General features: G+C 35.7%; 1 protein-coding gene across 3 annotated transcripts in view; it reads left to right on the top strand.

Annotated features, from left to right (window-relative positions):
• Nucleotides 1–25,722, top strand: part of ZFPM2 (zinc finger protein, FOG family member 2) — a 318,609-nt gene that overhangs the window by 78,504 nt on the left and 214,383 nt on the right. For all 3 annotated transcript variants that reach the window (XM_054818506.1, XM_054818503.1, XM_054818505.1), the window contains one exon: nucleotides 2,534–2,635. In XM_054818506.1, coding sequence (XP_054674481.1) covers nucleotides 2,534–2,635 — 102 coding nt within the window. The remainder of the gene's footprint in view (nucleotides 1–2,533; nucleotides 2,636–25,722) is intronic.

Genomic DNA, 25,722 nt, shown 5'->3' with positions numbered 1-25,722 from the left:
TGCTAACATACATTTTCAGATCTTTCCTCATCTGCCAAATACTTAATTACTGTGTGCTGTAGGTTGTATACCTTAGCTGTAATTCTTTCCTTCTTTTGCCCTTCAGCCCAATCTTTTCACATAAGTTTCTCCTCCTCTTTCAGTTCTAATAGTTTTGTTTGTTTGATGTTCTGGTTGGTTGCATTGATTGAAAGAATGCTCAAATTTGCATGCCAATGCCAGGTTTGCATATATTATAACCTGGAAAAAGTTTTCTATTTTAGAGCTAAAATTTTCCATGCTGGGGCTCTATCTGAAAGAATTATTTTTTATTTTTTTTAATTGTTGTTGTTCTGATTTAGTCTACAGAGATCTATTGTTTACAGTGGAAGAAAAACATTTTCTTTAGTAGAAAAATTCCATGCAAAGAACATTCTAGCTTTCCATGGTGATTATACAGCTTAAGTTAGAGACTTAATCAGAAATGCCCTTACTGTGAAGGGCTTTCCAACATTTCGGAGAAAACTGGAGTTGATCTTGCCAGGTTTGAATCTTGGAAAATTCTCCTTTTTGTCTCTCTAATAACGAGCAATTTGTAGCAGCTATAAGCAGCTATGAAGGCAGAGATATGAAGGTAAAAATATCTGACAGGTTCTTCAGTCCAGCCAAAAGAACCAGAGCTCTGTTTGGTTACTACAAAATAACTGTACAAATGCTAATTTGAAATGGGGTAGTTGGTTAAAAAACAAATAATTGCTAAAACTACTTATAAGAAACTTGATAGCTTTTTCAGCACGTGCGTATTTAGGACTGTCTTCTGAAAGGTAACTTCAGATTGAACTGAAGCATGTCAACTTCAAATGCCTGGGTAAAATGATAATGTGTTTAGCAGAAAAATGATACTAGATATTCGTGATGTCTTTTGGCTTTAAGTGCCTATGAATACAGGGGAATATATTTTTAGTGTTACAAATACATTGAACTGTATTTTTATTATCAAAGTCTGGAGTGAATATGGTATTGTGTGTGTGTGAGATGTAGTTTGCCAGGCTCTTATACTTAGGATTTGAAAAACTGTTTTATGAATGTAAGGAAGAATGTGTTATTACAAGACGTTACGTGTGCTCATGAAGTTAATACTTTATACTGTTTGTATATAATCATGTACTTGAAAACTCTGGGTCACAATCTTATCTGGTATAAATATAGCTCCAGTGATAACATATGGGGATCTGGCATGGTTTGTTGTAATCACATTTCTTTACCTATGTTGCTAATAAAAGCTTTTGTTATCATGAGTGGGGAAAAATTACAAGTTACTGCTTAATTGCTGTGCTTTTTGCTCCGTCTTGCTCTCCTATTGTCAAATCAACAAACAGTCTGATTTTCAGATTCTAAAATACACAGCATTTGTTTTTTAGTGCTGCCACTTCTCTGTGGGACACAGTTTTTTAAAAAGTTTGCTTCAAGATTGCTAAAAAAAAATTAAACCATAATTCAGTCCTATTTGACCGATGTAGTTAATTGTGTAAATTTGATTTTTTTTTTCCCATTCTTCATAGCGTCTTCCCATGAGTTCCTTGGATTGATTAGTAAAAAAAAAAAATAAATCTACAAATGCAGTAAAGTACTGGCCTAGATAAGCCCTTGGAGTTGTCATTTAAGCATTGCTGTGGCCAGCCTATTTTGTGTTAATATCTGAACCCCTCACTTGCCCTGTAATTTTTAATAGTGGTTATTTCAAAGTATTTTTGCATGGAGCTTGATTAGAATCTTTGTTTAACTGAAATAACTGCACTTCCAGCAAGGAGTTCTTCAAAATTAAATGCTCATCTCTAAAAATTTAACCTTATCATAGTTTTACATGTGTCCTATATACAACCTTATAGTGGATAGTTACTGAAGGCAGATGGACATTCTCAGGTACTTCTGGATGCTGAAAACTGAAATTCTTCAGAAATGTTGCTTGATAGGGAGAAAATTATCATAGGGACTTGCTGGTAGATTATGACCTTTAAGGCCAAATTCCTTAAATGCCAAAATACCACAGAGTAACTCTCCACTAGTTGCCTAAAAAGCCAGAATATTTAGTGGACTGTGTTTTTGTACTGAGTGTCATTAATCCGCAATGCGTAAGAAACAGTTAGGTGTCAAATCTAGAAAACGCATAACTGAAAGTATCTGTACGCGGGGAGTAACAAGCTGATTTCTTTCTTTCATTTGTGCAAACAAACTTAATGACTTTCCATGCATCGGTTTACAGAATTAGGTGCAAGTTGTGATTCTGTTTTTTAAGCATATGGAGTAAACATGGATTTCCAAAATTTGTCTCGCCACAGAACTGGAAGGATTGGATACTGAGGGCTTGTTTGAATCACTGGGAACTCACAAAAGTTTACATGTCTAGTAGTATTTTTTTCCATTTTCTCTCTGTTTATAGACATGAACATGTTTTCACTTATGCATGTAAGCAGTCATTTGGATATTGTAGGAGCTCTGCCTAAAAGTCACTATTGAAGTACGTCAATATTGTAATTCTCTGATTGCTTTTCAGGCAATGAAGAAGGCATCCAGGAGGCAGCAGAATCTGATGGCGATGCAAGGTCAGAGAAACCAGGGCAGCTTGCTGTGGAGACTGAAGATTGGGATGGGCCAGGTAGGAAAAAACAGCTAAAAGCCAAGAGAAATTTCTTAAACTAGATTCCAATATTATTTAATATTATTATTTTAGTAGATGTGTTATGCTTTGCATTGAATTTTAATGAACTATTTCTTTTATCATCCTTTGGAGTCCAGGTTATTGATGGATAAGTACTAAGATAAAGTTCTTGAGTAAAAAAACGTTTTTGGCTATACTGTTTTGTAAAGTGTTCAACATAAAATGCCTTATGTACCTGCCTGATATAGAGGAAAATGTTGCTGCCTGGAATTTTAGGATTAAAATTTATCAGTAAGTCTTCTGTTCCATGGTTATATTAAGGTACATGTTGAGCTTAACAAATAGGTATGATATCTACTGACATTTTCAAGGACTTTGTTTACCTGTTTTAACTTGCTGGAAATCATTTGGCACACTTGGTCATTGATTTCAGTTGAAAGAGAAACACTTGGATTGCAGTCAATGAAGTGTTAGAACTTCACATTAAAACAGTAATTCACAGTAGCATTTTCTATTACGCACAGTGAAGATGGTGCAAGTGTAACATTGCTAAGATATAAGATGCGATGGTAACATGGGAATACTTTCCAAGTATCTGTTCAAAACAAATATGTAAAACCTCTGTTGTACCGTAAAAGTACCTGAGACAAAGGAGTAAACTGTATTTCTCAATTAGGCAATTCTGCAGTTGAATTCAATGCAATGTTTTCATTGCTATGGACTCTGGAATGGGCCTTAAAAATCTATTATATTTACTGTATTTTAGTAGTGCTGTTGGAAAGTCTGCATCTGAAGCCAAACATACTCTCAGAATAGCTGTATCGCTTATGGAATTTTTCCCTGAAAAGGATGAGCACATCAGAAAAGATTTGCAGAAGCGTTCTATCAATAATTTATAATGCAGTAATAATATTTCATTAGAAATATTCCCTACATTTCAATCACATTTTCATCCTTGCTTGATTTTGCAAATTACTGTATGCTCTTCATGAAGAGAAGAACAAAACTAATGGTAATTTTCTGAAACCAGTAGCTGGAAAATATAATGCAAAAAAAAAAATGAAGACATAGTCTATCTAATTATTATGATGTCATTTAAAATGTTCTTAATGATAATACGGAAATAAGTTGATTTTCAATATAAAGCACTATGGTGTTATATGAAAACAAGATTTAGTGTTAAAATACACGACAATACATTTAAAATAATATAAAAGACATCTTTGGTTGTAGCAGAATGGGCTTTTGCAGCTTCATAGTAGACTTAAAGGCTGTCAGTGAGTAGCATATGACTTGTTTTTAATTTCATTATAAATAAACTCTATCTGAAATTGGTAATTTTTTGTTGCCTTTTTCTTGTAGTATATTTCAACATAGTTGAATATGTATTTTGTGGGCTGTTACTGTTTTTTGTATGAGCTATCTTATACAAAATTTTCAGAGATATCTTTTATGGCAGTATGGAGTAAAAGGAGTATTTTTTATTTTGTTGGGAAAAAAATTTCAGTTAAACAGCAAAATGTGTGTATTTCTTGTAATATTTATTGGTAGCTTTGACATGGGATAAGATGAAAAGCAAAGATGAATGTGGGAAAATTCCTTTTAACTTCAGAAAACTGATGACCACCAACATGAAATAAGCAGATTTGTTTTATTTAAATACTTGTTCTTTACAAGGGTATTATGTGTATAAAGAAAGGAATGGATGCATACCACATGCCATGCTCTCCATCGTGCATGTTTTCTGAAATGAATTTGGTTATTTATTGATACAGAAAAAGAAACAATTAACAGAAGATCATTATCGACCACGCAGTACAAAGAGAACTTCTTTCAGATCTTTGAAAAAAAAAAAAAAGCATGAAATATTTTGTTTATTTAGGAACATATTTTAGCACAGCACAAATAGAACCATTAAAAACTTTTCTTCAGCAACTTTACCAACTCATAGTAGAGATGCTACCTCAAAGAATACATGACCATACATTGTTATCTGGTCTGCCTCTGGTCTCCTTACTGAGATGGAACTCTCTGATGACTGTGTTCTGCATGATACGAGTTATTGTCAGCTGATAATGTGGACTGTGAGAACTCAAGGATTCATATAAATAATAGAGCTGTTATGTTACTTGAATATATTTTTTCTTTTTTTAGCACTAAGAGAACATATTGTTATTTTCAGAGCCAATACTTGCAAGAGACTGAAGTTCTGTGAGTTACTCATTAGCAACAACTTACTCACGGATGAGTCAAAATTAAGCTTCCGGCATTAATTAGAGTTTTATTTTGTTTGAAAATTTGCATTGTTAAATGGTTCACACACATTCCCAAGCCTTTGTAATTAGAATATTTTTATGAAGAAAAATCTAAAGTTAAATGTGCTGTAGCTTCAAAGACTTTCTGCTGAAGCAATCTTTCAGATCACATAGTCTTGTGACCTTCACTGACCATCAAGGAATTGCAAAGATAATGCCTACTCTGTGTAGTCACTTTGAGTGTTACCTGAATGTTTTTTAAACTATTCTCAGTTTTCATTGATTTTGTCCTCATTTTTAAAAAAATATTTTTAATGAGAAGACTGGATACTGAAATAATGGAAACTGAGGTCAATAGACTGTATATGGGACACACAGTAAAGGACCTGATCCTTTTTCTATTATAGCCAACAGCAAAAGTCCAAGGAATAGAAACAGACTGCAAAGCAAGACTGGACTTAAATCGATTTTACATTAAAAGACTTATTTTTTTAAACATGGAAATAGAGGTCATTTTACAGCCTTAAATATACTATTTGCCATCAGATGGATGCCTTGATACATGTAGATGTATATAGTTCTACAGCTTTGTATTATTGCTAGGATATCAGTGCATGTGAGGCCAGTGATCAGTGTTTTAACACATAATGAACAAAAGGCAGATCTCCAGCGTGTCTTTTTCAGACCATCCATCACACAAGAGAGTAGGATCATTCCCTTTTTTACTGGATATTTGTACTATGTAAGAACAAAAACATCCTAAATGTGGGGAACTATGAATGAAATATCCTAGAAGTTCTATGCTTCCATACAAGAACTTTCTTAAAATCTCTGAAAATTTTAGATACCAGGCCCCTTAACTAAAATACTGTGGAACCCAATATAAGGAAATTATATGCCATCTTGAGAGATAAAGAAAGATTGTTTACAGAATTAGAAATTAATGCTTGTTTATCATCCAGTGGTCATGCCTGTATTGGTGAATACAAGTTCAGTCCACTGTACTTGCCATTTTAAGAGACAGTAAATATGAACTGTATTGAAGGGGATAAAAGATTTGAATCAAAAAGTATGAATCATAACTTGAAAGTGTTTAAGAACAATTTTTTAAATTTTCCAAAGGCTGTAATAAAAGTGAAGATAATGTTGGCTTTACCTAGAAGAGAATTTAAAACACCAGAAAAATCCAAGTTTAAAATGAATGGGAAAACAGTAATACCTGGAAAAAAAAAAGAAAAAAAAAAGTCACTAAAAATCTATCAGTAGCTTCATTAATAACAGTAAGATGACATTTTAAAATGTGGTAAGAAAAAAATCATTAGAGAATTGGTATTGATCTATTACAAGTCAGGACTTTTAATATTTACAGGGGACAGGAAAAAGGGTAGAATAATTTAAATATTTCTAGTCTGCTTAAAACATATTTGTGCTGGAAGGCCTATTTGTCTGTAAGTGATGACTGTACTTCTGTTCCATCAGCAACTGATCAATATGTTAAACGTGCTAAATCCTAGCTAATTTAAGCAGTCTGATAGTTTGAATTTAACTTTTTAGGAGCTAGGTGACGCACTGTCCTAACCATCAGCCTTCAACTTTCAAAAAGTTTTGAGATGATTGGAAATTTTAGAATACTAGAGGATACACATGTGTTCGAAAACAGTAGATTAAGGTTGGTCTGGATAATGACAGACTTGTCCACATAACAGTGGTCCCACCGGAAATAATGCGATAAGTGATATAAGACCCTTTTATTAAAGGGGAATTAGTAAAAATGCCAATCCATTTAGGTTTATGGGAAAAATACATCTTGTAAAACCAACTTAATATGTAGTGGTGAGCTGAAGTATATTAGTTCTTTGTAATGTGTTTACAATGCAAAGAAAATACTGAATAATGGATAAGCATTGCTATTGCCAGATCTGAATAATGACGTTACCTGCAGCAAAATTTTATTTTCCGTATAATTAAATATGAAGTCATGTGCTTATGAGAGGGTAATAGAAGTTTTACTACAGAAAGCAATGTGTCCAAAAAAGTCTTGAGATTTAGTGAACTAGAGGCAGAGATCAAAAGATAGAGTTGTGGCTGAAGGATATATTTGGGTTCTCAAGTGATCTTGGTTGTCTGGTTAGCAGACATAGGATCATAGAATCTCAGAATCATAGAATGGTTTGGGTTGGAAGGGACCTTAAAGATCATCTAGTTCCAACCCCCCTGCCGCGGGCAGGGACACCCTCCACTAGACAGCCTTGTTTGATGCTGAAACAGGGTTCTTTCTCCTGCATTCACATTTCAAGAATGATGGTAATATTTGAAACAGGTTTAGAAAAGAGCCACTAGAATGTTGAAATGACTGGTATTATGAAAAGTCTAGGTTCTTTTCCTATTCATTTTATCAAAGAAAATATTAAAGGACAACCTGATTACAAACTGCTTTAAATTCAGAGGGAAAATCTGATAACAATGGGCACCTCTTACTAGTAAAAATATCAAGATTAAATGGACACTGAAACTCCACAACTTCAGACACAACAGATTTTTAGTGCTTAAAAAGTAAATTATTGGAACATTTTATGAAAAGTCATTTATCTGTCATTAGAAATATTTACATTCAGGATGAGATACTTCCCTAGAGAACACGATCCAGTTCTGTGGTAAACACTTGACTTTTTAAATGGCGTAGATTCCACTGGGGCAGAAGTTAGACTGATAATTCCTTGTAACTAAAATGGAATGAATAAATGAATGTACTATATATTAGTTTTTTTAAATATTGTACCATTTGGATGCATTTATAATGAATAAGTACTAGAAGTCCTCCACCTAAGCAACTCCCAATTTTTATTTCTCCAGTAATTGTGTTTTCAAGCTATGTTAAGAATGATAACTTCTCTGTGCTCTTCTAAATTCCCTGCTGCTATTCCGTAGTGACAGAATAAAACAATACAGTAGAAGACATCCCATACCTTTTCTGTGAGTAACATGCAAGGGAAAGTTCTTTCACTGTAGACAGATGGGACACAATTTTCTAGTTCTGACTAAGCCAAAAAGATTTTCAAAACCCACTCCACTGTCCTACGCGCTCAGTTCTTTTGACTTTATTCCCACAGTGGTCCAATAACGAGTGAGGGTTTCAGCCATCGGTGGCGTTGTGTCTGCTGTTTGAGACAGAGAAATAGTGTCTGTGTTAGCAGTTGGGGAACTGAGTGTAGGACATTTACAAAAGTGGAATTAATGCCACTCAGAAAATCTTGGTCCTAAGGAAAATTTGGGTCTGTCTCTTCTTAATTTATGTGCAGTATACTGTCAACTAGATTATCCATATTTCCTATGTTTCATAGCCATAAAGGAGCACAGCTTTCTTGCAGAACGTGTTCATTCTGTGAATTGCATAGTTTTGAAAGTCAGTCTCAGAAGTTATTTTGAAATGTATCTGAATTTTTCTTAAAAAGTGAGAAAATGATTTGTCCACATATCCAAAATGAAAAAAAATATGCAGCGGAAAATAAGACCTAAACCTCTCGTTGACATTTTATGCTAATTTTTTATGTATTGTTTACATTCATCTCCACATAAAGTGAAAGTTTCCCATGTGTAAAATTCTGCCTCCAGTAAATCAACAGAACTTCTGCTGTTGATAATAGTAAAGCAGGATGAAGTCACAACTCATGTTACATCTTAGAAGACTCATCGTTGCTCATATACACGTATCAGAGAACTATACGAAGGATAGTTAAAAATAGCACAGTACAGTTTCTTTTTACTGTGACAGTGTTTTTCTTAAAATGTATCAGAAAGTTTAAGAAAAATACTAAACAGAAAATTAAATAGTGTTTTTAAAGTAATGATATATTGACCTATGCTGCTATTAGTGTTAAATAAAAGAGAGAAGCAGGCTTTCATGTGAGTTCTGGTGTATCACTTTCGTGAGATGTGGATCAGAAAGGTTCTAGTCAACATCTGACAAGCCAGGTTCACATTTTCACCTGCTATAAAAGGTAGTTTGAAAAGCTTTTCTGAATATATTTCCTGTAGCCATTCATAAGACTCTCTGTAAATATATATTGATTGTTGGGTTTACTCTGCATTATTTAGTAATACGATAAACAGTTTGGGTTACAAAGCAAAATTGTGTAATGTAGATTGGAATGATTGGTAGACCACTGCAAGATGGAAACAGACATTAAGGATAGTCTTTATTTTTTTTCCCTTTTTACTTTTCTTTCTTTTTTTTCTTTTTTTCTCTTTTTTTCTTTCTTTCTTTTTAAACCAGTCCTAAGAAGGACTTGGAGATTACTGTCCTGATTTCGTTTCTTTTTTGATTGGGGAAATGTGGTAGATATAAGATCTTGGAAATGCTATTTGATGTAAATTAACAAAAATCCATGAAACATAGTTAACCATAGATATAGTCTGACAGTAAGAAGAATATTGTGAAGAAGCAGAGGAAATCATAGAACGACTGTGTGTTACTCTGACAGTGAATCGGTATTATCTCTGCTATCAGATAATGCAGTTATCATTAATTTTCACATTTGCATTTCAATCTTTGGAAGGAAATGACTCTTGCCGGATGAAGATAAGAGCTCTGTACCACTATAATGAACCATCATTTTATCCCGATGCTTTGTATCCATATGAAAATGAGGCTGGGTGGTGGTGTGGTATGTGAGGAGGGGGTGGGGGGGTCATAGAAACATTATAACAAAGTGTCAAAAATCACTACAGACTTTTGGAGCCCTTTATGAAACAAGAGGCAGTCTAAATAAATCTTCTGTAGTGAAGTGGATATTGAATTAAAAGCTGAGAGCCGCGCTCCCATACCAGGGGTTGGGAGGGGACCTTGGAGGAGCCGGGGAGGATTTCTGTGGATCTTGATCAGGTTTCCATCACTAGTTTGGAACTAGGAGGACGCTATGCGGACATAGAATAGCACGAGTAAGGGCGTAATAGTCATCCAGCTAACCCTTGGACTGCAGATCTTGTTTTGACGCTTGAATACTATTAAGGTAGGTGAAGTAAATGCTAGTGGACCACTGTCTTCATGGTCTGGATTCTGATACTGGAGCTGTTTTAAGAAGTTACCACATCCATGTATTAAATGCAGGTTTTCAAATAATTTTTAATCTTGGATATAGAATCAATCCAAGTCTTCAAGGACTGTAGTGTTCCCAGTCCTTTTCCATGCGTAGCCTAGATTTGTGTTGATTACCTGAAACTCGATCTGCAGAACTCTGCAAAGCACCATTCCATTTTAGGTCTAATTGACTAAAACCATTGTTCCCCAAGTACTCTTGCACTATATTCAACTTGTTTGACCTTTATGATGTAGTTAGTGCCTATAACTTACAATATTCATCCATACATCATTGGGACTCACCACCAAATGTCTGCTAAAAGCATGAACTCTTGAGGTTTGCCCCCCGCCCCATTTTTCTGTAACAAAAGCTGAGATTCTTGTATCATCAAATGATAGTAAGAGCTCATATTTAAATATACGATATTTTAGAAGTCACTTTTAGTGTATAACCTGGAACCAGCAGGATATCCATCTTGCTGTGACCAGCTGGGATTGATGAATTATTCTGCTGGCTGTAGCAGCTGCTTCCTCCTGCAGACCTTTCTCAGGGCCGCACCTCTGTGCTCTTACGTGATGAGCACATTTCTGTCACCTAATGAGAAGGTGTGGGTCTAAGAACTGTAAGGAAAAATAGGCTACACCTGTGTTAGTAAATTCAGTAGTGACAGAAGCTGAGTAGTATATACTTGTGAAGTGTTAAAATGGTCCCTGGCGTGATTTTGGTTGACAGTCTTCCCAAGCAGATCCCAAGGTGTGGGAGTTAAAGTGTTGCAGGGACCATTCTACAGGGCTAGTTTGCGTGCAGTCAACTGTTTAAAGGCTAAGGAAGTCTCCCAGCACATAAATATGGCTGTATTTGGCTTCAGTGCCCAGAACGGTTCTTTGGCACACGTAATTAACCTTCCTTTACCTTTAACAGACATACTGAGTACAGAAATTGGATGTTCTTCAAGGCAATTGATCTTGTTGGCAGACTGCTCCCAGTACAGGCCTGAAAGATGAGAAAGTGAGAATGGCTGTGCGAACTCACGTGGAAGGAGCAACCAAACGTTTGCTGTCATCTTTCCCACGTGCAGATTTGACTTTTGTGGGAAACAGGCTGTTGCGTGACCTGCTGAGCATGTGCAATAGATTAAATCAAGTCATGGGGAGAATTTTCATTTTATGGTCACACCTGACAAATGAAAATGTCCGCACCTGGACAAAATGAAATAATGCCTGCTAGCCTGAAATGGTGGTCAGCAAAGCTTTAAGAGAAAATGGAGGTATAATACAATTTCCCTAAAATCATGCGAATAGGCAGTACTAAATTTTGAAAACTAAGAGATATTTCCCATCTTGATGTCACTTCTTGTGGTGACTTCTGTAGCATCTCTTTCATTATTCAAGGTGCAAATATAGTAAGATTCTGTAAACTTGGAGATAAGCATTACCTCATTTGACTTGCAGCTTAAAATATCAAAAAGCAGCGAGTTCATCACTGAATACTGGAGCCCTTGTCAAACATTCCAACTGTTTTGTCAGTTGGGATGCCATTTCCTTATCATTGTTTCACACAATTAACATATATATGCAAATTTAAATATAATTTCAAAATTAGTTGCTATAGAAATGAATCTGGTTTAGAAGTAACTAACATTTTTTCATATGTACATTTCACATTTGGAGAACTTTTATTTAAACAATTAGCCTTTTAGAATATTTTCAAGTGCAAAACTTCATTTTTATGCTAGTCAAAATGCTTCAGAAAAGTGAAACTATCTAAAACCTTCAAGTCTATTAGTTTTTAGTTTGATGGTACTCATTTAATATTCGTGGGCCTGTATTTACCTGCTTGTGAAATATTTACTTGACATAGCGAGGCTTTTCATTTTTGGTATGTTGGGTGTAAATTCTTCTTTGGAAACCATCTTAATCTGCAAGTGAGCAAGTTTCTAGACTAGGTAGACTTGAAATTGATCTGGTGTCTTCCTAAATTCTTTTGTACTTGTGTATGTCCAGCATGAGGCAATAACATTGGCCTGATTTGTAAAAGGCATTGAACTCTGAATGAAAGGTGGTACACATTAGAAATGTATTCTATTTTGATTGACATTTACGTTTCAAGCACAAAAGATTTCTTGTTCTCTGAAAAAAGTTGATAGCTGCGCAAGGGACGAATGATCAGATTCACTAGGTACTTCACTTTGGACATGATAGGCTATATAGCGGATATTATGTAAAGTACAAATCCCTGTAGGTCACACAGTGAAGGACTCCTGGTCTGTGAAGTTCTGCAGGGAATCAATGAACATCTGCATTACAATACATTGTTTCTTGTAGTTTCATGCACCAAGGGACCTGCAGAGGCTGGCAGAACGCTTTGCACTTTTCAGCTGTCTCCACTGTAGTTTGGTCATAAAGGCAATATAACACCCTGGTAATTGCAAAGGACTAGGAAACAATGTCTGGTTTTGGAAACAGATGGGGTGAGAATCAAAAGGGACATGTAATCGGTCCACAACTATTTTGTTCTTTGTTATGTTTTTCTCATTAATTCAGCTAAGATTATTGCATGCAAAATACTGCATAGTAACACTGGCTTGAACAATTGAAGGATGGATGTGTTAATACATTGAACTATATACACAACATAGTGTTATTTACCACGCAAAGCTGTAGTCCAGCAGTTGGATGCAAACACCTAGTGAGAAGCACTAGTGACTTTGTTTCTGGAATTGGCAGATTTCAGTTGGCTTCAGTGACATGTCCTGCATCCAGCATATCATTAAAGAAATTATTTTGATTTTCAAAATACATTTTTCTCCTACCCCTTTGAAAACTGCTTTATTTACTCTCTCTTAAGACATCATAACATAAAAGTTGGAATAATGTAACTAAACCAACAAAACCATTATCACCAGGAACCATTGTACCTCCATTTGAAAGAACCAGCCTTTGCTGAGAGTAAAAAATTTAATGTGACATGTGAGTGACAAACTGGATACTAATATTTACCCCCAAAATTACACAGTTCAGAATGGTTCAGAGTTGGAAAAGGAAACTGGACATTGTGCTCATGGGACTGCGACAGTCCTCAATTCTGACCTTGCCTTTCTCAGTATCTGGGTTTAATTCAGTGAGACCAACTTAGAACACATTTGGGTTTACGTGTTTAATTACCATATTTCATTTTTTAGGCTACTTTACCATTGCATGCTCAAAAGAAGGATATGGATTGAATAGTAGATCTTATTTTATCTTCTTGATGTAGGCTTCAAACACGGGTGTCTGTAAATGATCTGCGTGAAGTACAATGATGGTCATCATACAGAAATGCTACAATAAAGTCTTTAATGCAATCACTCAGCACTTATTCACCAACATGGCAAAAGTAAGTGTGGTACCTCAGACCTCATTTTTGTTTAGTTACAAAATTTTTAGTTATTTAAACATTTTCTAATGGAATCAGTGAGAAACCCCAGAAACAAATATTCAGACGTATGGCCCTGAGTTAAAACTAGTAATATACCTATGCTGATATTTGGGTAGGCAAAAGTAATAAGGATTGAAGCCTATGTATGGAAAGCTGTAACTGCACAATGGCCACCGTTCCTAGTTTTTCCTGAAGATAGCCGTTTAGCTTAGACCTTCTAAAACAGCTGTGTAGAAAACATCTGAACTAGTGCTTTTTTGGTTGTTTTGTGGGGGTTTTTTTCCCCAAAAGATTTCAGAGCTTTCTAAATGTGCTTTTTAATAATCAGGGCTGATTGCAAAAATTATTTTTAATCTATAGCACATTGAATGATATTTTGTGGAGAAGATGCTTGTGTGTGCCTGTTTTGCCAGCGTGGGCAACCAGTCCAGTGTTATCTGTTCCATCTTCTACGATATTTTAGGAAAAAATGAATCAAATTGTCCCATCATAGCTTACTCTTTCCCTTTGCTCCCCTTTGTCTCCCTCAAGACCGTCAATGTATTCAAGCTGGAAAACTTAACAGCCATACTTGACTTCACAACAGATTCTTGGGGATTATGGATAGAAAAACTTTCCAGTATTTTACATAATTTTGTCTTAAGTGAGTGTTGCAATATTATGCAGTGACATCTTGTTTGTTATAAAAAAAAATATTGGCTGATATGTTTCAAAGATTGAGGATAAAGCTTGTATTTTACTTAGAGGAAATACTCAAGGTAGGCGTGTTCAGGTCTGTGCTTCTCTGATTTTATGGCAGTATTGTTGCATTGATTTTAAAGATGCATCATCAGCATAAAACCACAATGATGGATTATTGCGGATAATTTAGAAAGACAGTACAAGGTATACAATGGACATACTGTTCCAGAGTGTTGTGTATATACATTTTGGGCTCGGTGCTTCTTAAAGGAGACTGAATTTCAAGTTACATCATTGTGCAAAAAACCCCCTTCATTAAGTTATCTGAAGTTTGATACTCATACTGTGGTGCCAGAACAACTAATCAGGTCATAAATCTTTGGCTTGCATATATAAATAAATACTAGTTCTCATTAAAAAAAAAAAAAAGGACAGTACTCATGATAAGCATTCACTGAGAATTTTCCTAGGTGTAATACAGTCCTGTTTTCAAGGTTTGCAACATTGTAAATGCTTCATATTGTTTGTTTTGATCTCATAAAGTATGTATAATTTTAAATTTTATTTACTTAATACTTTTACTATTGTGATTTGTACTTTATGATTTTTGTTGACTTGCTCTCAGAAAGAAACTTTTTTCCCCAATTACAGAACGGCTTAGCATTCGATACTGACTACTTTTCAAAGTATGTAGTGCATCTCAACTTTTCATGTAAATTTTGTTAAAGAGATGTTCTTTAAATATATGACTATTGCTAGCAGCAGAAAAAGAAAAAAACCTACAAGAAAACAACAGATACTTTGGTGCGCTTCAGTCCAATAAGAGCTAGCATTTAGTTTAATTACTATATCCATAACACTTTAGCCAGCAAATTTTGAGCCTCGTCCAAGGAAATTATTTTACTGTAATCTTGTCCTGCTAATCCTTGTTTTAATAGTTACTTCTTACTCAGTGTTCTTTTCTGTATCTTTGTGCCACAATGCATGAATCATCTGGAATCAAAGAATGGGAGAGGAACAATGTAGAATTTCAAATGGTATATCTGTGCCAGAGGACATCTTCAGGGGACACTGGAGAAGTGCTCTTGCATATTGCTATGGTACCTTCAAGCGTGTGATCTGACAGAGCAATAGATGATGAGGAGGATTGGGCTCTGTCCTACATGATGCATGAAGTAAGCTTTGGGTTCCTTTAGTACTTTTCTGTAGGAATACATCTGATTACAGAAAACCCGTTCTCCTTGAATTCTGCCTCTTGTCAATATATTGTGCAATGTCATACGCCTATTGCCAAACATGATGTAATAGATTAGTTGCTCTACTGATTCATTGGTCTCACATTGTTTGGTGTTCTACATACTGGGAAACTCAGTCAAGAAATTAGATAATACTCTAATAGTACTTAGAAACTGTGATCCTCCCTATTAAAAAGCCTTTTGCCATCTGCTTGCTTTTTAACTTTTCTCGTAAAAGAGACAAAAAATTGCTTGAATATGTAGCAAAGCATGTCATGTTACTTCCACCATTTCTCAGCTTCTGGGATCATTGCCCTATAAAAATGCTATGTGCGTTTCCCCAAAGCTTGGACATATCGTGACGCTTATCTAAAGAGAAAAATGATATATTTTTAAAAGAAAAATGCTGACCTAGTTAGTGAGGCTGAAACCATTCATTAATTAGAAGTCATAATTGCAATTACATGGTAAAATTAATTTATCATGAAAATAATCCTATCAGTTTTCCTTTTTGGAAAAATGGAACCAAATGATTTTAGCAGCCCGTATTGCTTAAGGCTGATATTACAGTGATACTGGTTTAGAGTGAATAAAGTAATCAAATTCTATTTTCAAGATCTGAAATTCTGAGACTGCATCAATGATAGTTTATATATTATATGAGATTCACTTGAATTACAATTTTGTAATTACGTATAATATATAAAGCATATATGCAGAGATAAATGCATAAAAGGAAAATAGTGTGCTGAAATTTAAAAAGAGTGAATTGAAGATAACACAGCACATAATATATATAAAAATTAATGTAATATGGCAAGTATGCTACAGTGTATGAAACTCAGAATGCCTTTTCTACCCTCAGGCTATTTAGACTTCCTTGATATTCAAATCTTAATGTACATTAAATGGAATTTAAGGAGGTCCACCTTGCTGGACCTCAGGCAGACTTAGCAAGTAGTGCTCCTTGGGGATACCACTTTATGTATATATTTGCAAAGATGTTATAGCCATGAAATATAGTCCTTTGATGACATCATAACTGTGAAATATGACTTTATTTTGCTCACTAGCAGTCAGAGCTTTGCTTTATCTATATTAAGCAGTCTGTATGCATAAATAAAGAATACCAAATACTGAAGGTGACTCCTGCAACCTAACATGGCCACCTTCAGTTGGGGCACTCATCACTCCCTGTGATGCCCTGTGGATGTCAGGGGACTATTCACTGAGTAACATGCTGTCAAATATCACTAAGTTTAACATTGTCTTCTCTCCAGAAATGTGGTAATAAGCACTGTGGATATCATTAGACACCTGTATGCCCAAATTCAGCAATTACTTATGCTAATTTAAATTTTAACAGAGGGCAGAAATTTATTATTTTATGTCAAGGTAGTCAAACTTTGTCTTTAAATTTAATAATCTCAAAATATATCATTAAAATTTCTAATCCTATTGAAGTAAATAGAAGAGTACACATCGATGCCAGTGGAGTTAATACCCAGTCTGTTAATGACTAGTTAATGTAGGAATGCATATATCATTTTAGCCACAGTCACCAGGGGAGTGTTCATCCGCCTGGACTCTGTTATTAGTGGGAGATAGGAACAAGTATACTTCTGAACATCTGAAAATATCTTATGTCTCCAGAAAAAAACTTCATAGAACAGTGCAAGAAGTATATGCTTAAATCTACTTTTCCAGCCTAACATGGCATTGGAAGATAGAATCAATAAGTCTTTATTTTATTTTATTTTATTTTATTTTATTTTATTTATCTTATCTTATCTTATCTTATCTTATCTTATCTTATCTTATCTTATTTTCCTCTCCAGCTAGTAAGGAAAAAAATCTACACTGAGAAGAATGCTTTTGGTCTTCTAGGCTCCCATCTTGCAAAGCATTTGCAAACTTTTAATTTAATGCATATGAGCATGCCATTAAACAAAGAACTGCTCACATGCATTAAGTTAAGCACATAAGTAAGTGTTTGTAGGACTGCGGCCTTAGGTCAGAAGCTTTTCCAGGAAGGAGCTGCCTTTATCATTGTACTTTCTACGTACTCAGCAAACTGTTAGCATGCATAAATTAATAGGGATGCAAATCGAAGCAATGCTAAAGGCCATTTTCCACTCCTCTGACAGTGTAAAAGGGCCTTAAAGGTTGAGTAAATTACTGCAGTAAGACCCAGAATTCTGAATGCAATAAATAAGGACTTCAGATTGTAACTTCTTGAGTTTCTGTTAATTACAGAACATTGTTTCATGGATTTGCTTGATTTTCTAACTTCCTAATTTTTTATTAAAATACTTATCTTCATATAGAAGATGTTTTGACTCATATATTTTTTAAAAGGAATAGGGTATTTTTTCTTTTGAGAAGTAGGAGCTAAATCTTGAGGCTGCTGTTCATTTTCATTTCACAGCGACTTCATTGTCAGTGGTGGGATAGTAAGGTTTTACGTAACATGTTAATTTTTTAAATGATAATTCATTTGGATTCTGCAATCATTTTTGTTTGTTGTTTTTTATTTTAATTGTAAAGCCCCCATCATATTTCATGTCTCTGATTAGAGCTGTGAAATACAGTCTTGTGGTGACGTAATGCACATGAGTCTTGATCTTATTCTATTTGCTAGTAGTAAGATTTTTGCTGTAACTGTATATGTTTTTGCTGTAACTATATATAGGTATATAGAATATACCAATATTATGAATTGAGAGGAGAAGATGTTAAAATACTGCTCAGGGATAGAAATGGATTGTGCTATCTAATGTCCAAAATGTTCCTAAGGACGAATCTTTTCTTAAAGGAAACAGTTAATATTTTTAATTATCTTTTGCATTTGTTTTTTTTAAATAAAAAAGTGCCATAAATTTGACTGAAGGAGTATTCTGAAATATTCTGTATGAAGCATCGGTGGCTCCTAGTTTCTTCTGAAAATCAGTTGAATCTACTGCCTATTGTTTTAATTATTAGCTAAGTCCAAGAGTTATGACTGTTGCTTGATGATTTTCTCAAGTGTCAGCTGATAAACTAAACCTTATCTTAGCAGATAAGGGGAAGAAAAGAAAATTTACTCTTTTACAGCTTTTATTTTCTCTATGTGAGTTTCTTAATTGTGGCCCATCCTGTTTACATTTTTCATCGACTTGATTTCTTTAATTTTTCTTCTGTACAGACACTACCTACTGTTCACCTTTTGCCTTCCTCATGCAATATTTGTCATAATAAAACAAGTCCATATATACTGGTTTTAATTAACCTTATAGGTATGCATTGTGAGATGGAGGGCGTGAGATTATTTATCTGAATAAATTTGCTCTATATGAAAACTGTAGCACCTAAGCTAATGTGTGTTTCTCTCTTGCAATCGTGGCCCAGTGGTACTCACCTGTTGCGTTTGTCATCCCCACCTTCCTGCCTGCACGTGGGTTCCCCTTCACGCGTGCAGACGGTCACAGCACGGTGGCTATCGAGTGGACAGCCCAGAGCTGCTCAGTGGAGCAGATGTCTTTACACTTCGGTTGCTTAAAAATGCTTCACACAAAGAGGCAGTTTCCTCAATGTACTCGTACACACGTGCTGAAAAAATGTCATTTTCCTTGTCAAGTTTCGTTTCGTTAAAAAAAAAAAAAAGCAAGCTTTTTGTTCTTTCTGTTCCCTTTTGATCATTCATAATTTCTGATCATCTCCTTTTATATTCCTGGTCTGATTTTGTTCATGCTCTTCATTTTTACTCTGCTCTGTATTCATTCTCTTTCTGTCATTTATTTCCTTTGATTCTGTTAGAGTCCTTTTTCCATGTGGTGTGTGCCTTCTTTCATACATTATAATTATAAAATAATTCTGCATTCTCTTCAAGCACTGCAAATTTATTTACCTAGCTTTCTAAGTTTGGATACAGTGTCTCTATCAAGGAGGGTATAGAGAGAAATGAGCACACTATTACTATTCTTGGCTTTGCTGTATTTTCAAAGAGCATCTGCTGGTGTTCATTTGATTTTTTTTTTCCCCAGCTATGTATATTACACACGCATATGTATCATCAATTCAATGAAAACACCACAGAGAAAATGAATTTTATGAAATTGGGAGGAAGTTTGCAGCAAACAGTGGATTATATTGGTGTTATATAGCTATCTCATCAAAAGGTAGCAAATGCACAAGACCTTTTGCGCTTTTCAATTTGAAAGAAAATGATTTCATTAGAAAAAAAAGAACCATCACTCTGGATGTTGGAGAATGCCAGAGCCTGATGAAACCAGCTGAAGAGACAAACTGAGTGTACGGATGCAGATTAGCCTTCAGAAGATGAGGGTGTAAAAGGGATTTAATGGTAGGATGGATTATAGAAATCCTTGTAACAATGTTAAATAATTATAGTTCCAGCCGAGATCAAAGCAGTGCTGATTGAACCCCCTCAAGCTGTTAACACAGAGTATCTTGAAGAAAAAAAAAAAAACGAGGGAAAAAAAAAAAACCCCTCTGAGATTGGTCAGCCTGTGCTGACAGTGTCCTCTGATCTGGGGAAGTTCTGGCTGTATTGAAGGTACAACTTGTGGGGGAGGGAAAGATGGAGCCAAGAATTTATCAGTCCGAGTAGGCTGTTTGGGTGGGGCTTTTGTTTGGTGTTTTTTAAAGGAGGAGGAAGGAGTTATAATCAATGTTACTGGAGTTCACACACTGACTGAAATCGCAGTAAACTTGTACACAATTGGCTTCTTTCCATATTGGAAAAAGGATTAAATTTCTTTAGCAGAACTCTGGTCTGTAACAGAAAATGATTAAACTCTTTTTTTTCCTTTTTTTTTCTTTTTTTTCTTTTTTTTTCTTTTCTTCCTTTTAAACTACATTTCCTATATACATACCTGCCCAGCAACAACTATTAGTAGCAATAACTGGAAGAACGCCTTTGTAGTAGGGATATTTAGCTGCAGGCAGGGAGTACAGTTGCTATGCCCATTCAACAGCATTAAACATTTATTCTCATTGCCTTGCCTTCCTGGCATTCATGCCTGGAGGATTATGCTTATGCCTCTATTAATAAAAAAAGAGAAGTCAAAGTTAAATCCTTAAGGTTTGGTGGTGTAGTAACTTGTGGCATAGCCAAAGCTTTTCCTTTTGTACAGCTGTCTGTGAAGTGTAGCACATCTAGTTTGCTTCAAAGCAAAATTTTATAACTTTAGCCGCGTAGAGGTGTATTTCCAGTGATGGTGTGTCCGGTATGTTCAGTTGCAAATGGAAAGCTAGAGGGTGCAATAGACGAGTAATAAACCACAAGGGTGCACATGACACCTTATGGGCTAGATCTGCCTGAGGGAATGATTTCATCTAGCCCCGTATTAGTTCGCTCTTTGGCTTTGTGCTGGGACTGCAGGTGAGTGAGAATCACCATCACTCAATGGGCATAAAGTGTAACAGCTGTCGGACATCTCCTCTTGGGCATGGCGGGGAAAAGGTGCGTCAACGAGGCATCAGCGCCGTCCACATGGCAGGAAGGCTTTGCCATCACATAGATTTTGCCAGTGAGTAGCCTGCAAGTGACCTTAGACCTGTAGCTTTGGAAAGGTTAAATGATGGTTTTTTAAGAAAAAGGACTGGAAATGCCAACATAGACTCTCTCTCTAGTTCTGTGAGTACATGCATATGGCTGTATGTTTGAACAAATAGGAGTACTTTGTTTTCTGTGTACACGCAGTATACTAAATGCCAGTCAGAGAGTATATCAAAGAACTGCTTTATATTTCAGAGAACAATGATGCGTGACCAAATCCCCAACCTGTTACCTGATCCCTGTGTAAGAAGCTGTAGTAATAATTTCCAAATGTTATAGGTAAAGAATGAAGACATTTAAACTGCATCATCTCCAAGGGATTTTGTAGCCATTTTCTTTAAATGTGTGACAGTCTTTGCAGGCGTCTCAGAGTGTCTATAGATGTCCAAGTTACAGGTACAGGTTCTGTGGTTCTGTTGTCCTGGCCAAGTCCTATGGAAAACGTGGAAGTTTGTCTTCTGATGATCTCCTGGAGCTTTGTCTCACCATGTGGAGTTAAATTGTACAGAAGATGCTGTGCCTAACCTGAGCTTTCCTGTTGAAGGTGTGATCTAAGACAAGGCAGAAATGATTTTGCAGTAATTGCCGAGAGATCTTGGCCAAGATCTGCAAAGTTATTTAGATATCTAACTCTATTTGATATATAGTGGCTTGTAAAGTTAAACATGTCTGCAGGAGCAGGGTGTAATTTTTAATCAATCAGGTGTTTACACTGCTGGATAGAAACAGATAATACCATCAAGTGAGCTTTAAGGAAGTGATATGCTAGTTCAGAACTACCTGGCATCAATTAAGCAAGGGTTTTAAAAGACAGTAATTGTAAGTGTGAGCTTACCTGGGATCGTGGAGAGTATTGAAGTCCTGGCCAGGGATCTCACAATTTCATTTTATAAAGACAGAATTTGAAGGAAGGAGTTGATGCTGTTTGGACATACAGATATGTTATTTTTATAGTATAATTTTGGATGTAGTGAAAACTGATGTGATAAATGCTTTGGAGAAGAAATCACCTTGCCAGCCTGTGCTAACAACAGTTGAACTGTCAGCATGATTTTTTTTTTTTTTTAATACTGGAATAAGGGAAGAATAGTTGCTTTTTGCAGATGGAATATAGCAAGTTTTATGAATCGGTAGCAAAAGTAATTAAGACTGTGTATTTAGTCTGGTTTAATTTTGAGATTGATTACATGCAGGGTTAGTAAGAAGAGAGGGAAAAGGGAGAGCTTCTGAAACAGTGCTTTTAAGGACAATAGTTGAAGGCAGGAGAGGAGGAGAAAGAAAACCGTAAGGAAGGTTTCTTAACTTGAGGAAGAGTTTCATAGTCAAAAGGAATGTGGCCTTCAGAGAATGTGCAGAATCCTCCTTTATTTCTTTTTTTTTTTTCCCTCTTTTTTCCCTACTGTCTAGGGTTCTGCAGGTGCTATCAAAAATGAATAATAAAACTGGGAATCATCAAGAAGTCTAAGTTATTCCATCATCAGTCTATTCTGCCTGACATAGTCATTCTGTATGATTCTCTTTTCTTTCCTGTTTCAGGTTACTAACAAAGAATTAAAAAAACAGATTTTTTTCCTCTGCCCCCCGACCCTCCCTGTTGCTTTCTAACCCTTCCTGAAATCGCAGAGGAAGAGTTAATAATGGAACTAGCTGTAGTGCACGCTACCTACCTATTCTCACTTCTTCTTCACACTTAAAACCCCTTCACAGAGGATTTTAGAATGGGAAAATGCTAAATCAGCTCTTTCCCTGTCCTTGGCTTCCGAGCTTTTTTTGTCATTGTGCTATGGAAAAAAGGATCAGACTCCAAACCTTTAAGCAGTAGCTGCATTTGGAAATAATCTAAAGTAAAGAGATGTCTTTGTGCAATAAGGAACATCATTCTTCCTCTTTGTGTTCCAAAATGACAAATTATTGCCCCTTGACAGTGAATTTGAAATCAGATAACTGAGACTCACTTGATGATTTTTATCTCCAGAGTCCGTGTAAATTTGTTGTATGCTGTGTGTTGTGCATACTGTTTGTAATAGGATGGTACAAGCTCAGAGATATATCCAGCTGTATGTGCATGACTTGAAGATCTGGCATTTTATATGTTACCAGAGGGGGAAAAAGCCTAATTAGACTTACAAATTTCCTAGTTATTTCCAATTGACATTACTATTTTAAACCTGAATCGTTCTCCTTTTTATCATAACATTCTGCATTTTTATTTAGATTGGGTTTACAATATGAATGGTTCTAGCTGTAAGTTAAAATATATATGATAAAGAGGGCAACCTTCCCCCTCTTTAGTGTCCTCCCCCTCTAGCCAGCCTTTGTACTTCCAGTTATGAATACAGCGTAAAGATTCCAGTTGCCGCACACCGGCGGCGAAGACACGGGAAAAGGAACTGTTGGTCTTGCTGTCCCTTTTGTCACTTTATTCATCTTTTATTGAGACGTGTATATAGAGAGGAAACTAACATTTTGGGCCTCGGTTAAATAAGTGTATTGGAGATATGGCTGGTGTGTCTCATCCATTGAACTGAGAAATAAATACATGTAATATGTTTTGGATGTGATACTTTTTAAATGTGAGGTTTATCACACACATTAAAAAAAAAAAACAGCAAGGAAAGTAGTTGCTTATAAATTCCAGCTTTCTGGATGTTTTAGTTTGTTTCTGAAATTTTTCTAAAAAAAAAAATCTGTTTTGTGAATAATTAGTTTCCTTTTAAATTGCTCTTACATAACTGATAACATCGAAATCTTTATTTGAATCTCTTGCACTGTGCAGTGTCCCACACCATATGGTACTTTATATATGGCTATAAACTAGCAAATCTCTCTCTTATCCACATGTAAAGCTTTTCTGTTATCTGATAAATTATAATCAAAATTGCACAAAATGGATTGGAATACAAACCAAAATGTACTTTCCAGTCTCAAAAATAGTATTTAAAGCTATTATTTGAAGATGAGGTTTTGGCCCCTGGCCTTCCTTTGAAGACTTTTTTTATAAAAACTAATGTTTGTTTACGTTTCTGAGATAGGCACAAATCTAAACCTTTCTGTGCACAAATACTAGAATATACTTTCACAAATTTCCCTGAATAGTTTACTGAGTGCTAACTGTAGTCATTTCAGATGCTCAGTTGTGAAAATGGTCACATGCACTTGTGGATATTTGTGCATTGAAAGGACAGAACATGTGTCAATCTTCATTGTTTTCCATATGTACCAGAAGAGGACAAATTGGAAGATGTAACCTCGTGTGATTTTTCATACCTGTTTCCAGTAATAAGTTAACAGCACTCTAAATATCTATCTTGTGTATGTATCATAAAATATATTCACAACCAACCACTCATTCTTTCTGTCATACCATTTTAAAACATTCTTTTTAGGTCACCTGTTAGATTTATGAATTCTCAGTAAGTAAACTGGGACAGATGCTCAGCCAGAAAAAAGAAAAAACAAACAAAGGCACATCTGAAGTCAGTCCTCAAGCCTGATGTGTAGTTTTCAGTGCCTATAGTGTGGTATATTGACGAGCATGAAATCCTACTGTACTTAGCACAGATATAGTTCATTTCATCTTCATAATGCTGTACTTTATTAATAATCAATGCATATAGACATATAGAAACAAATCAACCAAACCTTTTTTTCTGTCCCAAATTCCCATGTTTGAAAAGCAGAATGTAGAGAATGACTGTGGTTTATTATAACACTATAATTATGAGTTTAATTTCAAACTCCACACTAGCTATATCTCAGATATTTCTCTTCAGTGAAGTCCCTCGCCCATGTGGAACACCGCCCCCTCCCCACCCTAGTCTTCACCTTGAGTTTAATGAGGCTTTTAAGTCACGTTAGATGGTCTCCTGAAATTTTAGATTATAATGGAGCTAGTCTAATTCAAATAATAATATGGTTTTCTCCGCAGGATAGCTGCAAGCTAACTTCACTCAAATAACTAGTCCTCAAATATTTGCCCAGACACTGAGCTAGGGAGGAATTTGTTGGGTCTCATTTATGGCCATGCACAAAACACCGGAACATCTCACAGCCACCTGCAAACGAGAGTTGTGGTGCCATTGGCTCAACAGGGAATTTAGGTCCTGACTTAGGATTTCAGTTACACTTAAATAAAATGTATTTCATTTAGTCTAAAGCTGTAATAACTTGGACGTAGATAACTAAAGGTTAATACAAATCCTATAGGTGCCCCTTTTCTCCCAGCAGACTTTTCACCGTAGCCCTCTTCATAAGTGAAAGGGGAAGATTAATGGGGAAGCAGTTGTGGTGTAGGTTCTTCAAGAGGAAGCTATCATCCTATTTATTATTGCCACTAGAAATAGCATCTTCCAAGCACTGAAAAGAGGATTTGGAGATTGGGATGCCATGCAAAACAGCAAACGGTCCTGAGGTACCACAGCAATGTCTAAGGGACTACTGGAAGCAACTTCCTCGTCTTCTGGAGCTGGTGAACCAGAAGGGTCTTCATGGTGGATGTCTGTCTTAGCCTTTCTTGCTCTTCTGAATCTTTGCCACTGCTGCATCTTAGAAAAGAGGCTGCAGACTAGAATGTGGGGGAGTGGGATTGAGAACAAAGTGTCTAAATTGAGTGGAGGCTCTTCAGGTGTAACGGGAAGGATTTGGCCCTAACTGGCACACGCAGTATTCAGAACTGTGTGCAATAATTGCAGCATGCAGCCTGTGTAGCGTTACACTTCCTGTGTGTCTCCTTTGGACGCATCTTTAAATTGTCACTAGACCACCCCAGCAGTCTTAACTACCTAGTTTTTAAATTTGCCTTGCTCAGTGGCTTGCTTTGGCTCAGGAGAGACTTAACTGGGGGACTGGCAGGGCTATG

This window comes from Grus americana, chromosome 2 (genome assembly GCF_028858705.1).
Source record: "Grus americana isolate bGruAme1 chromosome 2, bGruAme1.mat, whole genome shotgun sequence".
Taxonomy (NCBI): domain Eukaryota; kingdom Metazoa; phylum Chordata; class Aves; order Gruiformes; family Gruidae; genus Grus; species Grus americana.
This window is presented reverse-complemented; position numbering and strand designations above follow the sequence as displayed.